This window comes from Aulostomus chinensis, chromosome 16 (assembly GCF_037954235.1).
Source record: "Aulostomus chinensis isolate RoL2024-O1b breed Wild chromosome 16, RoL_Achi_v1.0, whole genome shotgun sequence".
Classification (NCBI taxonomy): Eukaryota; Metazoa; Chordata; class Actinopteri; order Syngnathiformes; family Aulostomidae; genus Aulostomus; species Aulostomus chinensis.
The window spans coordinates 10092015-10108596 of record NC_141335.1 but is presented as its reverse complement, the minus strand read 5'-3'; the positions used below and the strand labels follow the sequence as shown (position 1 = coordinate 10108596).

The window sequence follows — 16582 nt, the reverse complement described above, 5'->3', positions numbered from 1 at the left end:
GTCTCTGTTCTCATTCCCGTGAGGTGAAAGACTGACAAAAGCATTTTCATCTGCAGTTTCATTGTGCCAGATCCTCCTGCCATTAGAATTTTGGCTGTCAAAGTCATTGGCAGAAAGTGTTGACTATCTCCTTCTTCTGACAGCATTGTTTACCCAGTGTTGTAGAATACTGTAGAAGACTGTATTGTTGGATTTAATTGAGTTTTATTTTTTTTTAACCTGTGCACCCAGTAGTGATAGAAGAATAATTAAACAAAGTGTATCTGTGCCAGCCTGCTTAATAAGTTGTTTCTCTCTTTGAGAACTGAAGCAGCTTTGCGTTTCAAAAACACATTAAAGGTTGACCTACAGTACTCTATAGAGCTGCAGGGACGTGCTGTACTTTGCAGGCCATCCCAGATGTCGTAGCTTCCTCCAACCAAACGCCAATGCGATTTTTACATTCAGCACGTCTGCTCTGGTAGGTGTTGCAGAAGAGCAACGATGCTGAGGTGGTATTTCCTGTAGCAGTGGGTGAAGCAGTCGAGGAAGTGGCCTGTAAGAAGTCGACGTGGAAGAGAATAAAATAATAGGGTCTTCGCCTGAAGTACCTTCAGGCTCAGGCCCTAAAAAGAAAATAACGGCTGGGCAAAGAAAACGAAAGTTGGAAACCTTGTCTCGTTGTCAATAGATATTCAGGGAACTCAACCAACTTGCCAATTCACCTAGTATGACACCATATCTGTTCCTGTAGAATAGTGTGATTTACTGTGGTATCACGATACTAGTGTAACTCAAGTATCATGGTACTTGCCACTAGCCACTTGGCCCATCAGCAGTCCTCTTTTCACGTTTCCTATTTTTGGTCTCATTCCTGCTTCACTCTTTTGTTTCAAATAATTCTTTTTTTTTTATCTAATAGAAATATTTTTGACATTTTAAAACATGTAATTATTTATGAGTCTTGGGTTGTAGTTTGCAGGGGTTATCCACTTTACCTGAAATAAAAGTTCCTTTTGCAAACCCTGCTGTGTACAGTTGGAAATTCTACATAACTTTCTTCCTTGATTTTATCATTTATTTCCTAATTATCTGAATGGTTCAGGATACTTCCATGACATACTAGTGCTATAACGTTTTGCCGTGTGTTTTCACTTTAAATACATTTTTATCCCCATTGAGGAAGTTTAAAATGGCAACAATCGTCAGATTAAGCCTGGATCCTTATTGATTTCTATGGCAACTGGTCAAATAATAGATACGAATCTGGGCTTTGTCTTTACAGCTGTTGTCAGGTTCCAAGTACTTCATAAAAATCATTGTTTCTTGTAACTAATTGTCATGTCTGAAAAAACACAGCTTAATGAATAAGTAGTATTTAGTATTACTACTGTAAATGTATGAATTTGTGTGTTTTACTCAATTTTTTCATCTTTCCAAACCGAATACTTGTTTCTCGCAAACACCGCCAAAAACCAAAACGTCATTAACTTTTTGCTCTTTTTTTCCACCTCAGACGTCCACTACCACTGTCAACATAGTTGTGACTGACGTCAATGATAATGACCCTGAGTTTGACCTCACCATACCAACTAATTTCACTGTCCAAGAAGAAGAAGCCAACCTGTTCGTGGGGCAAGTCCGGGTGAGTGTAATACTCTTATAAATGTGGCATGGTGATAATTATGAGTCTCAATTATGAACAGGATACACTTAAGCTGTTTAAATCACCCTTCTCAACTGAAATATAGCCAGTGATAGTTTTTCCAGTTCCTCATAAACTGAACTGATCACAACAGTTCCTCGCTCTCTCTGATAACCACTGAAATGTTAGTTTTGGTTTTCAAACAACTGATCTTTGTTGGACAGATTTGTCACCTAAAGCTGCTTCACAGTTGGCTGCTTTTTTCTGAACCAGCTGGACTTTTCTAATTAGTGTTGCAGATTAATTGGACTGATGTTTGTCACTGGATTAATCATGGAACAATGACACGAGACATACCCTATATGAGCATGTACATTAATAGTCACTAATGGAAAAAGTGGCTTTAATGATCTTCATTGTCCATAAATAGGTAATTAAGGAACTCTCTCTCTCTTTGATGGCAAATGAATGTGATTAGTTTAATTATGAGATATAATTTTAATGAACATGCACAGAAATTCTTGAGTCAGTTGCAAAATTGTGCTGTTTGATATGTCAGACGAGATTAAACTACATTATGTGAATTATGTATTTTTGGTAAACATTTTGCAAGTATTTTTTATTACTATATAAATCATTGATAACAGTATTCATCTCTATGCTAGGTCGCTGACTGCAGATAACTTTTTTGAAGAAAGCACTTGACCAAAAGCCTAAAGAATTTTTTACATTGAAATGTAGGTAATTATATAGTTAATGAGATTTAAATGCTTTATTTCACTAGACGATCCTCACAACTGAAAGGCACTTTTATGATTTTTTGAAGCGTAAATACAGGCTCTGGAGCTGCAAAGCTAACGTTATGCTACAAGCTAACTACATTTCGGATGTTTGACTTGTGTGTAAATTTTTGTATTTTCTACTCTTACAACAAAACATTAAAAAATATTAATTTAGTGTCTGCAACAGACCTTATTCCAGAAATGTTCTCACCAAAAGCTTACACTGGACCACTCAATACACTGTCCATTTACCATATATGTCAGATTTTTAACCGTCTGATTACAATAAATAACAGACTACCAATAGGTGTTGTGAGTTTATAAAATGTGAAATAAGACAAAGGAACGCATGCAAGAGGCTTGGTTTTTGCAGGAGTTAATACTCCTGCAGAATTACTCCCAAGTGTTCCCTCACAAACGCAGCCAGCAGCGGGATTGGGGCTTTGCCTGCCCCACTATCCCCCATCCCCCTCGATCCTGCTTAGAACGGTTTTCTCAGCTGGCATCTTGCCAACTTGAGCTGAGGCTGCACCTTTCTGACTGAAATGAAAAGTACATTTAAGTAGTGAGCTTAACACAATCCTGCTCTCTATGCACATGCTCATGGAGAGGCTGCAGCTTAGCCTGCTGTAGCTGATCAAGAAGGGATGGAGACGTTTCCTTCCTTTTTTCTTTTCAATGCAGCTCCGTTCTTGTCGTGTTCTACTTGATTTTAGTTGCATAGAGAAAAGAAAAGGACAACATAATAAACATTTTAGAAATCACAGCAAGACATAACTCATTTGGCCTTTTACAACAAATGAGCCAGATGTAAGTGTGGATGTCCGTGTCTTCATTTCATATTGGTTGCGCTGTTATCTTGTTTGCCTGAATTTACTGCAGTTTATTTTTGAATCGCTTCATGACTTCGAGCAAACATATATTTCTGATGAGCTTAAAACAAACCCAATAGGTCCATTTGACCTTCAGGAAGCCGTCATCTAGACCTGTTGCCAAGAACACGCAGGAAATGTTCCCGTGTGAGACGCTATAGATGACAATAGCGCCATGTAGCAGTATTTTTATGCAGTCACTACTCTTCTGTTTGCTCTGGCGACCCGCAGCATGGATTATGTGAGAGACTGGGATATCTCGCAATGAAAAGGGAAAAAATAACCGATGCTGCGATAAGAAAGAGATGCGTCATGTCTCATGCAAAGAACGACTGCCGCACCTGTCACTACTCCCACATCCCCGGACAACCCCGGTGTGTTTTAAGCTTTAGGATCTTCAATATGTTTATATGGGCTACAACTGTCGGCTGATTTTATTGATAATCTTCATTTAAAAAAAGAAATGTTAATATAATCGCAGTACGCTATATTTGGTGGTGTGGCTTTGTATTCGGACCTACCAAAGAAAAAGAGAAAAAAAATGGTCCATATACTGCTGAGCTCCCAAGAAATTTTTTATTTTCTGCTCCCAGGCAACATTTCGATCTCCAACACCCAAAACTCCGGCCTTGGAGATTGACATGCTGCGGTGTAACAACGAATAAAAGTTTCTTGGGAGCGCAGCAGTGTGCGGATCTATTTTTTCTTTGTTTTTGTGGTGAATCGCTCTTTGTCCTGCACCTGTGTGTATTTTTGAATGTGCGCACAATTGTTCCTTTTTTCCATTTTTGGACCTCCCAGGTCCCTACCTTTCTATGTGCATACATGGGAAGCCTGAGGCAGAGAGAGCAGCAATAAGAAACACCCCCAGGGTACAGAACAGAGCGAGCATCAATATCAACAGATGTGATGACATTGATAATTCAGAAACGGTACGAAAAGGAGGCGCTGGGGAGGGGTTGCAAAGCAGCCAAGTTCAGACAAACTAAAGCAGCTAAAATAGGACTGATTTGCTGATTGGAAGCGCGAAAGGGAAATAGCTCATCAATCAGCTGATGGAACTGCAATTGTGAGCTGAGCTGGACCACATGGTGCGCTTGACCTAACTGTGCTCAGTTAGTTTGCCTGCCTACTTTTTTACTCTCTGTAAATCACTTTTCATCGTCTCATTGTGTCGTTGACGAGGTATAAATTACGTATGACTATTAAAAAAGAAGTGTGATCAAAACAAAAACAAAAAAACAGTTGAAGGCTGAAGGCTGTCACTAGCAGCAGGCACATTGAGACATACACCAAACAAGCCACAGTTTTTCGAATATTTCTGGTTTGCCTTTGTTTTAACCTCACACAGTGCAAAGAGATTTGCTTTATTTCCTCGCAGAGATTCTACATTTAAATTTCAAGAGATCATGCTCATTGCACGGTGTTGGGAGAGCTCAGCCTTCAGGATGAGGCTCCAAATTAATCTGAACACTGGGGAAGTGATATAGTTGATGTTTGCAATAGGCTGTGAAGTGTTAGTGCCTTTCAGTAACATTGTATTTATAGTTGTCGAAAGTGGAGGGAGGTCAACAACTCTGATGCAATCTTTTTGCTTTCACGCCTACTTTGTTCATTTTGGTGATTTTCCCACCTTGGTGCAGTTGGTTCATGCCAAGCGGACAATCAAACAATCTAGTACGGAACAAAGGGGCGGACCAAGACCTTGCTGAAGAGTCGGTCTTGGTAGGCTTCCAGATTAACTCTGGTGCAAGTGGTTTGTGGTGGGAACGTGAGCCAACCTCAGTTCAATCCAAGAAACCGTGCACTCTGAAAGTTTGAGCCTTAAGGGGATTCTGTAATAAAGTGTACTTCACGTTTTTGGATGCAACATAGTATCCAATCTGATTTTTTTTGAAAAAAATTAGTTGAAATTAATTGAATTAGTAAAGAGCACTGGACCTTCTTCCTGTATTTACGCTCACGCTCTCACCCCTTTGTGATAAACACTGTGAAATCTCTCACAATCTTACATTCTGGTAAAGGTTTTGTCTGCATGAAAACAAACCGAACCATCAGGGAAAAGCTACTTTGGACCGGAGCAAACAAAAGCAAGTGAAAAGTCAAAAATACCCCTGATGCCTGATAAATCTGTCAGCCACCTCTTTTGTAGGCCTGGATGTTTTGATGTGAGAAACTTTGTTACAAACATATGATTTTTGTTGATATTTTTGTCTCCTCGGTCATATAAAATATAAATGAGATTTGGCAAGGTTAAAAAATATATATATTTCATCTTTAATGTACAGTACTTTTAGGAAGGGAGTAATAATACAGCCAAACACAGCATAAGGCAACTTGCCAGGAGTGAAGGTAACTACACTGTCAATGCATAATGCTATTATGTAGCTTAATGCTAGCCCTGAAGCATTTTGGACTTACAGTAATTGGAACTGCTTCCCACCTGTTCTTACTTGAGACACACTCGTGTAGATTAAAGACAGATTACCAGGTTATCACAATTGACAGCTTTGCTGCATGTGCTAACTGCCATTTGTTCTGTGACTGACAAATCCAGCACTGTACATGCCCATTCTGTTTGCTCATAGCAGGGAGCCGTAATCTGAGCGTCATGATCACCAGAGGACAAATTGATTAGCATTCATGCCAGCTGCATCATGAAAGCATCGGTTGATAACTGGAGAGGCTGCTGCATTTTTATTTTTATTTTTTTTATTTATTTTTTTTGCCTCGCTGACTTCGCTGTACTGCACTCGGTTAACACAATTATCTCACCTTTTGTTGGGTCTTTAGATAAAAGCATTAAGGGTTCATTTAGTTTTGAAATTCATTACCTTGAGTATTGGACAGGCTTTATTCTAGCCGGGCTACACCATGATTGGGTAATTCATTATATTAGTTGAGGTTTCAGCATTAATCACCTCAGCTGCATATGCTCCTAAAGTTGTGTTTCCATCAGCATATTTTGAAATATTGCTTTAGAAAATATTGATAGAATTAAGGAGTAATGTAGCAAATCTTTAGTCATGTGAATGATCAGCTGCCTAACACTGCCACCTATTGACAAAAATATGCACAGTCTAGTTTATTATCACCAAAACCAGCTGATATGAACACACCGTCATGTTTCCCTTTTTTGCGACTTTTCCAATATTTGCTTCACATTCACTTAAAGATTAAACAGAAACATGGCTCATAAAGCTACAGAAATACTTGATTTTATTAGTTGCGAACTAACTGGATTACACCTCTAAGCAGGTGAATTTTTGGCAATGCAGTCACTTCAGAGGAGCACTGATCTGTAAGTGCATATATACAAGATGTGCTTTTCTCTATTTTCCCAGCTGAAGTCAGATTTCCAGAAGAGGCTTTGGATATATGTTCGACGCTCCGCGTAAAGCAAACTGAGAGCAGCTCTTAGGAGCCGTATCTTCCTGCCCACTCTTCCATTTTACCTCATGGGGTCTTTCCCCCCTCTGTGTACTGTCATGTCCTCACTTGCACTGTTGAGAGACGATTGCCAAACAGACAGATAAAATGTGGTTTGATCTCCTTCTGTCTTTTATTCTCCTCTTTGAGTGTGTCACTCTCTCAATTACCACAAAAAATTACCAGCTGACTGCGGGAGTGTGAACATACACACAAGCGCGTACATAGACAGCCATAATAATGAGCTGTCATATCCGCGGGGGAATTAACGTGTGCTTCTCTAAATCTCTTCATTTCTCCATTTTTTTTTTGTATTATTTTACTCTCTTTATTTAAAGAATATTATGCATGATATCAAAGGGGGATTTGGAATTCAAGGATTTCCTTTTGATGAAAAGCAGAGTTTCCATTATAAAAGGTTTTTGGCCTTTTGAACCTATGGATGATTACTCATGTGTCTGTAACAAAGACTCAAATCTCAAAATGAAGACCAGGAAAGGCGACTCAAATGCATGAGAGTTGTTTCAGCCTGCTTACGGCACTGCAGCTTACATAAGATTGAGCTCCAAGCCTGTGTAAATAAGAAAGGTGTTAGAATAAAGCCCAGCTCTAATGGATCATGTAATGGATTACATCAACACAAAACAGCTGCTGTCTGCCTAAAGGGAAATGCCTTTACATTTTGTTTTTAAATTTTTTTACTCATACGCTGTGTATTGGTGCATATTTTTCGCTTTCTGCTATTATTGATGTATGTAAATGGATTCTGGGTTGTCTTACCCACTGGTTTGTCGGTTTACCTTTGTAGCGTCAGGAGTGGAAGGATGTTTATTGACGACTCCTTATACGTCTCCTTTAGCAATCCCACTTACCCCTCCTCTTTTTTTCCCAGCACCCAAATCACCTCTAAGCATTGCATCATTAGTTATTACACCTCTATCTGATCTTCCAGGCCTTCTTTATTCAAAAAAGTTCTTGAATTCCTGTCATTGTGACTATTTTTTGGTGCTTGGCGACAATTACATCACCATTTTTTTTTATTAAAATGACAATCAATCATACGTTCCAGATTTAGAAGGGAATCTGCGCATGAGACAGATGCACAAATGTGAACATTTCATGGGAATATCTGTATGTGCCTGAACTGCAAACACAATCATTTATCTTCCCAAAAACAAACCCCCTCCCTGATTATGTTCTGTGTCCCCAGGCCACAGATCCAGATGCGGGGGCTAATGGCCAGGTGCAATATAGGATCGTGAATCATCCTGACTTGTTCCTAATCAGTGCTAACGGTAGCATCTACACAAGAGTCCCGCTCGACCGGGAGCTTAGGAGCCGCTATGAGTTGGTGGTAGAAGCCTCAGATGGAGCAGTGGACCCACGTCGCACCACCTTGACCGTCTCAGTCCAGGTCACGGACATCGATGACAACAGCCCCGTGTTCTCTCAACAAACATATGTGGGGAACGTGCCCGAGAACAGCCCCATCGGGACTGTGGTGTTAAAGCTAAGTGTAAGTGTGTGGAGATGTGTGTGTTTGTGTGCGTGTGTTTGTGTCTTTCTTTCAACCCCTGTATGTTTCTCTGCATATCAGGCAGCACGGATGCTTGTAGCAACTGTTGTATAAACAGGGTTTTAGCATCTGTTAACTTCCAAGTGTGGGTAATTTAGTGTTTAAAATGTCAAATGCTACCAGGCGGAAACACTTGCAGAGACAGAAATATACAGTCTTATATGTACGCAGCAGAGGGAAACAGAAGAAGACATAAAGCTGGATTTTTCAAGTCATATCCGAGGCTTTACAAGATCATTCTCCATTTCGCCTGACAAACATTAATGTAATGCTGCATAAATTCTCGAGAAAAAAATGTTCAACTTTGTAAAATGTGTCTTTGGTACTGTCAAATGGCAGCACACGCTGACGTGAAGCGTAACGCAAACCTAGTTGGATGCAGAGGAAGAAAGCTGACTAATTGCTGGCATATTGTCGGTGACAATTCCTGGCAAGGCGGGAGAGTGAGAAGCACGTGGTGAGGTTGAGGGGTTTGAGTGACACTTGCACTGTGACATTAATCTCTTAGACGACACCTCAACTTTTAACGAATGGGGGGGAGAGCTGGCAAGAAGCCCGCCGAGTGCAACTAACATAATGACATTAAATCAGAGAAAAGGTAGTAGCTGTTTTTGGTAGATTGAAACAAGTTCTTTTAATGCTTGAATAACTTAATCTCTTTATATATTTATGGAATAGTGCTCCGTGTGTGCGTGTGTCTACACAGTATACCGTTGCTTTTAATTTCCTCTAGTTAATTATATATCATTTTTAAAGTTGTGATTTCATCCAATGAGGGCCAGTTTAAGCATTTCGTTGCACTTTAGTCATTAACGTTAGCAACCCTTGCTGAGTGAAAAAAAAATTGCAGATTTATAATACAAGCATTAATATTCATTGTCTGCAGCCTTCCTGCCTATATGTTTAAAATATATGCAGCTCTCCTTCGCACTGCCCTTTCCTCACCTCACTTTTTGCTGCATACATTTTCTGTTACATTTAAAAGTACAGTACTGTAATTGGATGGATTTTTTTTCTTCTCCTACTCACCTCACTCCCTCTCTTTACAGGCTGTGGACTCAGACCTCTTCTCCAATGTCACGTATCGAATCAAGACCGAATCGGCCAGGCAGCTGTTTTCTCTGAACCCTGTCACGGGAGAGTTAGCTGTACTGCAAACCCTGGACTTTGAGGACCTGGCAGCTATGGGAATGGGGGTTTCTTACACTTTCCAGGTGGAAGCTGTCGATCACGCAGGGGTCATGCCTCCAGGGTTAGCTACCGTCACGGTCCGCATCACGGTAAGAACCTCAGGACACTGAGTCCACCACATCCTCTCAACAGTTCAGCCTCAATCCATCTATCTAGCTGAGTTTTACAACAGAGCGCCGGAGGGTTGACGTATTTATGCAAGCCAACGCAGAAGTTAGCATCACCTAAGGGTGCTTTTACTAGCGCTGCAACTAATAACTATTTTCATCATGTGCTGATTATTTTCACAGTTCACCAATTAATCATTTAATGAATTAAAATAATAAAGATGTTCATCACAATTTCCTAGAGCTCAAACTGGCACATTCTTTTGTCCATCCGACAATCCAAAACCCCAAAACTCTTAATTTTTTTTCATAAAAGAGTCTGAAACACATTTCCGCTTCAATAATAAGCTGAACAGATTGCGCAGTTATCAGATCAGTCGATGATTAATTTTCATGAAACCCCCTAATCAATTAATAGTTGCAGCTGGACGATTTAAAGCGAAGCAGCTCTGTACCATACAGGATCGTATGAGACTTACATGATTTATTCAGCAACAGCTTGACTAACTAACACCCCATTTATGTGATGTTTGAAGCCTTAATGCATTCATAGGATTTAAAAAGCTATAGGATATCATTGAACTACACCATAGATGTAGACATCAACGTCACCACAACTAGCTTTGCGCTTCTTCCCATTTTGGTATGATTTGTGATGATGGATGTGCTTCTGCTTCAAAGAGAAATTGTGATATTTGTGTTTATGACAACGCCCTAATGTGACAAACCGATTGCCCCTGTATAAAACCCTCTCCCTGTAGCTTCACCGGGACAAAGAATACCGATGGCTAGCTGCTTCCAGATCTCAACTGTCTAGCTTTATGACAGCGATGATGTCAGGTTATTCAGAAGCTTGTGTTCCCTTTCAAAGATTAACAGCTCAATCCTTCCAAAAGGATTAGACATCTTGTGTTGTGTCGCTATTCACTGGGTGTATTTAAATCAGCGTGTATCTGTAAATGCATCAGCCTCAAGAAAAAAAAATGGGTGCGTGCACATTTATCTTTTTGCATGAAGTCGGTTGGCCCGGGGAGACTGTCTCCAAGTTTGCAGAATTATCTCTTCCTATTAGACTAAACGGGACGATGAGCTCAAGTTTATTCAAGCAGACTCACCACATGGGCTGACAACCTGTAAGACTGAGTTTGTCCTTCGATAAGGGTAAGCTTTGTTGTACCGTTCGTGCTGTCACCCAGGAGCTGTGTTTAATAGGATAAGACATTGCACAGCCACTGAAATCAAACCTTTGTCTGCTATTTGAAATGGCAGACATGAATTAGAAGAAGCCCAGTGGATTCACGCGGGCGTCTCTGTGACTAGAGCGGCATCGTGGTTCCTCTTCCCTCTTCGTGTAACATCTGCAGAGGGTTATTTGAAGGTTGCTTGTGTTTGATTTCCACTTGTATTGTTTGTTGTTGTCTCTTTCGCTGGATGCCTAGCAGTGATATATTGAGTGTCCTGTGTGGCTTCGTCTTGTGAATGAAACTCCCCTATCGTTTTCCTTTACTCTTAGAGGTGTGCTTGTGTGTGTAGGTCTGCAAGTGTGGGCGTGTGTGTGTGTGTGTGTGTGTGTGTGTGTGTGTGTGTGTGTGTGTGTGTGTGCATGCGCGTGTGCATGGATGGAAATAGAATATTTATGTGTATGCGACCAATAATAATATGATCTAAGCAAATTAAGTCCCTGTGTGTATTATCTTGTTTGCAGCTTCCTTACGAACACTTGCAGCACATCGATAAGGATCTGTTATTTTTTTCAGCAAGGAAACACTCAAACTGTATTTACATCAGAGTAGATTTGTAAAACATATGCTGCTACCCGTAATTTAGTTCAGAACGGTCAAAAGTTATAGGAAAATAAAGAGAAAATCAAAAAATCAGTACTTCATTCTTTCGTGATTATAGCCACTGTGTTGTCCAATGTGTTCGTCTGCCTGTCAGAGGGGGTACACCAAAACTATGAGGCCGAGTTTCACCCAACCTGCTGGGGGTGGAGGGGTAGTATTGGCCAAACAGAGCACATCATTACATTTTGGGGCCGATTAGCATAAGGCTGCAAAAGTTTAATTGAAATCCCAATGTGGCCAACAGCAATTTTTAAATCACTGGAAGGTACCATATTTGTTAAAGGCTAATTATGTGTGAAAATAACATATTGAATTAAATATTGTGGTACAGCAGAGACATCACGCCTGCTGAGTTAAGGAAACATCTTTACTTGATACAGGTCTGCATAAAAATTACATCATAATCATTCTAATGTTTTCTTTAGTGAAAATGAAAATCATGTGATGATATGTGTGTGTACCGTATTTTCCACACTATAAGGCGCATCAGATTATAAGGCACACCCTCAATGAATGGCCTATTTTAAAACTTTTTTCATATATAGGGCGCACCGCATTATAAGGCGCATAGAATCTAAACGACTGTAGTGGCTGGGGTTGCGTTATGCATCCACTAGATGGAGCTGCGCTAAAGGGAACGTCAACAAAACAGTCAGATAAGTCAGTCGGTCAAACTTTATTCGTAGAATACAAACCAACGTTCTGACAACTCCGTTCACTCCCAAAACAAGATAGTGCATTCACAAACGGGGAGGGGAACTTTCCCCTGATTCAGTAAACACGTAAAAGAAACAGTCAGTAAATCAAACGCTAGTGCAATCACAATATAGTAACTCTCGAAATAGTGCAAATAACAATATCTAAATAACTCAACGTTGTCCAAACGTTAATGTCCATATTCACAATATCTCCCAAGCCTTGTTCAGTTGTAAACACGGGAAAGAAACACGTAAAGCTCACTCTTTCAGTTCATTCCTCATCCACGAATCCATCGAATTCTTCCTCTTCAGTGTCCGAGTTGAACAGTTGGGCGAGTACGGCATCCAACGTGCCCGGTTCCGTCTCGTCAAAGTCGTCATTATCCGAGTCAGTGTTGCCGTTGTTGTCTGGCAGTTCAGTGACGATACCGTTTTTACCGCCATTACTTCGGCGACGCCCCCTGACTACGGTAGCCATAATGAACCAATATTGATCCACTCATAAGGCGCATCGGATTATAAGGCGCACTGTCGGTTTTTGAGTAAATTCAAGGTTTTTGGGTGCGCCTTATAGTGCGGAAAATACGGTATATGTATATACATATATATGTATATATATATATGTATATCTATATATATGTATATCTATATATGTGTATATATATATATATATATGTGTATATATATTTATACACTGTATATATATATGTGTGTGTGTGTGTGTGTATAATTACCAATCCCTCTTATTTCTGAAATTATATCACAGTTTCAGTCAAAATAATTGCAGTTGGATATTTTTCAAGATTGTACAGCGCTAGATCAGCTTTAGCATTAGCGGTTAATGTAAAGACAGAGTTTTGAGTTCATGGAAACAGCAGCGACGACACAAAGAGCAAATGTGTGTTCTCTAGCGCCCCCTAATAAATGCAAGAAGGGATTTTTGCACCCCAGAGTAGCTGTCTGCTCCGTCATGTAAAATCCACATATGATCAGTTTTCACCTCCATCTCACTCTCCAGAAGAGCCACACACTGATGTGCCATCGCCGCTTGTGGCTTTTTATGATAGAGCCTCACCTGCCAGAGGTGTGACTGGCCTACCGACTTCTCCTTCGAACACGGCGATGCAAAAATGGCAGAGTTAATGAGGTTCCATCAAAGTGCAGGCTCATGATAATACAGGCGATACATTATTTACAGTGAACACATTATTAAAAGAAGTGGCGATGTTCTTGGGAGCTTCTGTATCGCTGAACTCCAACTAAACAGTTTCATGGCCTGAAGGGAATTCCATGCAAAAAGAAAGAAAGAAAAAAAAAAAAACCTAAGATAAGAAGGCAGTATTCACAACGTTTCACATTAGTCTTGGTACTCTGCAGTTGGAAGCAGTGGGATTTCTTCTTCATTTATTTTTGAATGGTACCTTGCTAGACGTCTTATTCAAGCTGATGTCTCAGAGTCTCTGATGGTTGTGTACAGTGAACCGCCAGTTTACATCCAAGCAGATAAAACGCTGACATCCAAGTGTGATCAAAATCTTTATGATTCATCCTCTATATTCCTCTTTTTTTGTTTTTTTTACTTCATTAGCAATCAGTTGTTATAGTGAGATTTCTATGTATATCAGCATAACTAAATCTAACAATGCTGTTCAATACACAAGAGTATGGAATTGTTGCAGGGTAGAAATATCGTCTGAATCCACAATGGCGTTGTTAACTGGAATCAAACAAAGCAGAGGATGTAAAATTCTGCCTTGATGCTACTCAGCATGCCAACAGCGAATGTACTACTGAAATAGAGCTAGAAAGTTGTTTGACTTTTTAAATTTTTCATGTAAGCAAAGAAAAATATGTTGGCCTCCCTCTGTTTTGCTCTGTTTGTAAATCTTTCAATTGTAGAAATTCAGGGTTGTAAATAGCACCAGTAGTTGACAGATAACCTTGTATTTATCTCTGGTTTTCAGGACATGAACGACTTCTCTCCCATCTTTAGCCAAACCCTGTATAAAGGCATGGTGGCTCCTAATGCAGAGAAAGGAACCGTCATCACAACTGTTTTTGCAGACGACCAGGACCCACCAGTGAGTATGAGCAAAGTCAAATTTAAGTTTAAAATATGCACTGTACACACCGTTTGAAATAAAACATGAAGAAATTCGCGCGTGGTTTTTATAAAAAATAGGTAGAAGAGATGAAAGCATCGCACTTTGATTTCTACCTTCTCGCAATATGTCGCTCTCTGAACATCAGGCAATTTCATCCGAAGCGTTTGACACGATGCACTTTAAAGACTTTCTCCAAGACTCGGATGCTCTCATTAGAGGGCTATGCTTCTCTTCATTCGCCGCTCTAATTGTAAGGGTTCTTATAGCATCCTCGCTCTTTCCACTCCTCTACCGGTTGCAGTCAGAAATCTTCATGCTTCCTAAGACTTCTTTAACTCAGCTCTATCTCAGCAGTTTCTCCTGGGACTAGCTGGAAATGTGAAGATTAGTCTTTCTTTTTTTCCTTTTTTTTTTCTGGAATCTGCAAACCAAAGAACAAAGTTAAACAGTGCAGGAGTTAAATTGTACGACTAGAGAGGAGGAAACACTGAGGTAACGAATATCATTGTGCGGAAAGGGGCGGGTTGGAAGCGCATCACATGACTATTTAGTACTGCAAAATGAACCCTAACAATAATGCATGAACATTGTTTTGTACTTTTTTTTAACATTTATGTCATTCCTGTCATTCAGTTTAAACTTCAGTAGCCACATTTACATGCAGACTTTTTCTTCATTCCGATTGAAATTATTCCGATTGAAGAGTTCGGGTCAACTGTTCACATGTGACCTGATCTATTCCGATCTGGTGTGCCACTACATTTAATCGGAACCGCCCACAATTTTGTCCATCGGCTCGAAAAACGGAAAGTTTGTGGGATCTTATCCACTTTTGTTGTTGTGCTGTTTAGCCTTGTCCAGTCTTCAGAGTTTTCCAGCGGTTTCTAATTTGTTCGACGCTTCGGTCGATGCCGGCTTCGTTGAGTTTTTTTGTTCAGGTCTTGAGAGTTTGTTTTAAAAACAAACTCTGCGCCGCAGACCAGTTCTGCGTGCACTGCTGCTTGGAAGCCGCAATTTTTATCAAGTGAGGAAACGTCACTGCGCATTTACGTCAAGACAGAGCATGCGCAGAAAGAACACAGCCTGACAGCATTCCGTTTCACCGTTTACATGATAAGATTTTACATCTGATCGGTTTGGGAAAAGGAATATTCTACCCCTGTGATACCGAATGAAATTCCATTCGGTTTAGGCCTCTTTATTCGGATTGAGGTGTTTATATGGAACATTTTTATTCGGTTTGGGCTTCTAATCCGATTCTAATTGGAATATTCGGCTCCATGTAAACCCAGCTAGTGTTTCGAGTGCACTGGAGGTGGGTCACAAGTATTCATGCTTCAGTTTAATTTTGGTTTCATTTAAAGTTGTCTAATCTATCCCTTTCAGCAGACAGCACCAGTGAGTCCAGTTGACTTTCATTTAGCTGGAATAAAACAAAAAAATAATAGAGCCAGAATATATCAGTAACATTAACACTGGTGCAATATTCCCTATTTAAATAGGCACATTTCCTACTTTTTTTCCATCAACTAGATTTTTATTCATTTTATGTGTGCAAATGTAAAATGATGTCTAATCTCAAGCCCTTTTGAGCTCTGTGCTCCTCTATAATAATAGTTTTTGAACAGAACCCTATTTTTTTAAACTGTAATCATTCTTGTCAAAATAACCTTAAAAACCTTAAAACCTCACCTTAAAGATGGATTATAGGAATATAGTATATATACAGAGTCTGTTCAAACATATAAACTGCAGCTAAAAAGTTATTCCATAAAGATTTTGGCTTTGAGCCATTAATATAAATATATATATTTTTTATTTATTCTCTCATGTTTACAGTGAAAATTGAGCAGGACTCTCACACTGAGCTCCTTCTTTCACAGCTGCCGCCTCTGATGGTGTTTTTCAGGAATAAGAGGCATCAAATTTATCCTCTACAGATGGTCTTAATGCTTGTTATTAGTGGTCCTCCTGCTGGTGGGATCTCACCCAGGCTGGGGGTGCTTCTGTATGCTCAGCAGCACACAGACACTGAGGGATATACAGTAGATGCACGTTAGCCTCAGCTGTGGGTGGTAGAAGCTCTCTGCGGCTCAGTGATGACTGCTGTACATCTCACTTTCCCTCTCAGAGGGAGACTCTCCTCCCTCCCTCTCTACTGCTCCAACCACGCAGCTTCAAAATTATTCTTTTTAATGTGAACTTTTTCTTCTCTTACGAGATTTTACACTTCTGTTGAGAAATATTGTTCGGGTGCGAATACCCAGCAGTGTGGTGATTCAATAATAGCAGAACAATCTTCATTATGTGTTCATGAGTGCAGTCATGGGGAAGCTGTGCGTGCGTGCGTGCGT

The 16582-nt window shown here is 40.0% G+C and overlaps 1 protein-coding gene across 5 annotated transcripts in view; it reads left to right on the top strand.

The window, feature by feature from the left end:
• LOC147247430 (protocadherin-15-like) overlaps window positions 1-16582 on the top strand; it is a 212033-nt gene that overhangs the window by 141352 nt on the left and 54099 nt on the right. For all 5 annotated transcript variants that reach the window (XM_086181511.1, XM_086181509.1, XM_086181507.1 and 2 more), the window contains 4 exons: window positions 1496-1624; window positions 7918-8223; window positions 9333-9563; window positions 14088-14204. In XM_086181511.1, the coding sequence (XP_086037637.1) occupies window positions 1496-1624; window positions 7918-8223; window positions 9333-9563; window positions 14088-14204 (783 nt within the window). The remainder of the gene's footprint in view (window positions 1-1495; window positions 1625-7917; window positions 8224-9332; window positions 9564-14087; window positions 14205-16582) is intronic.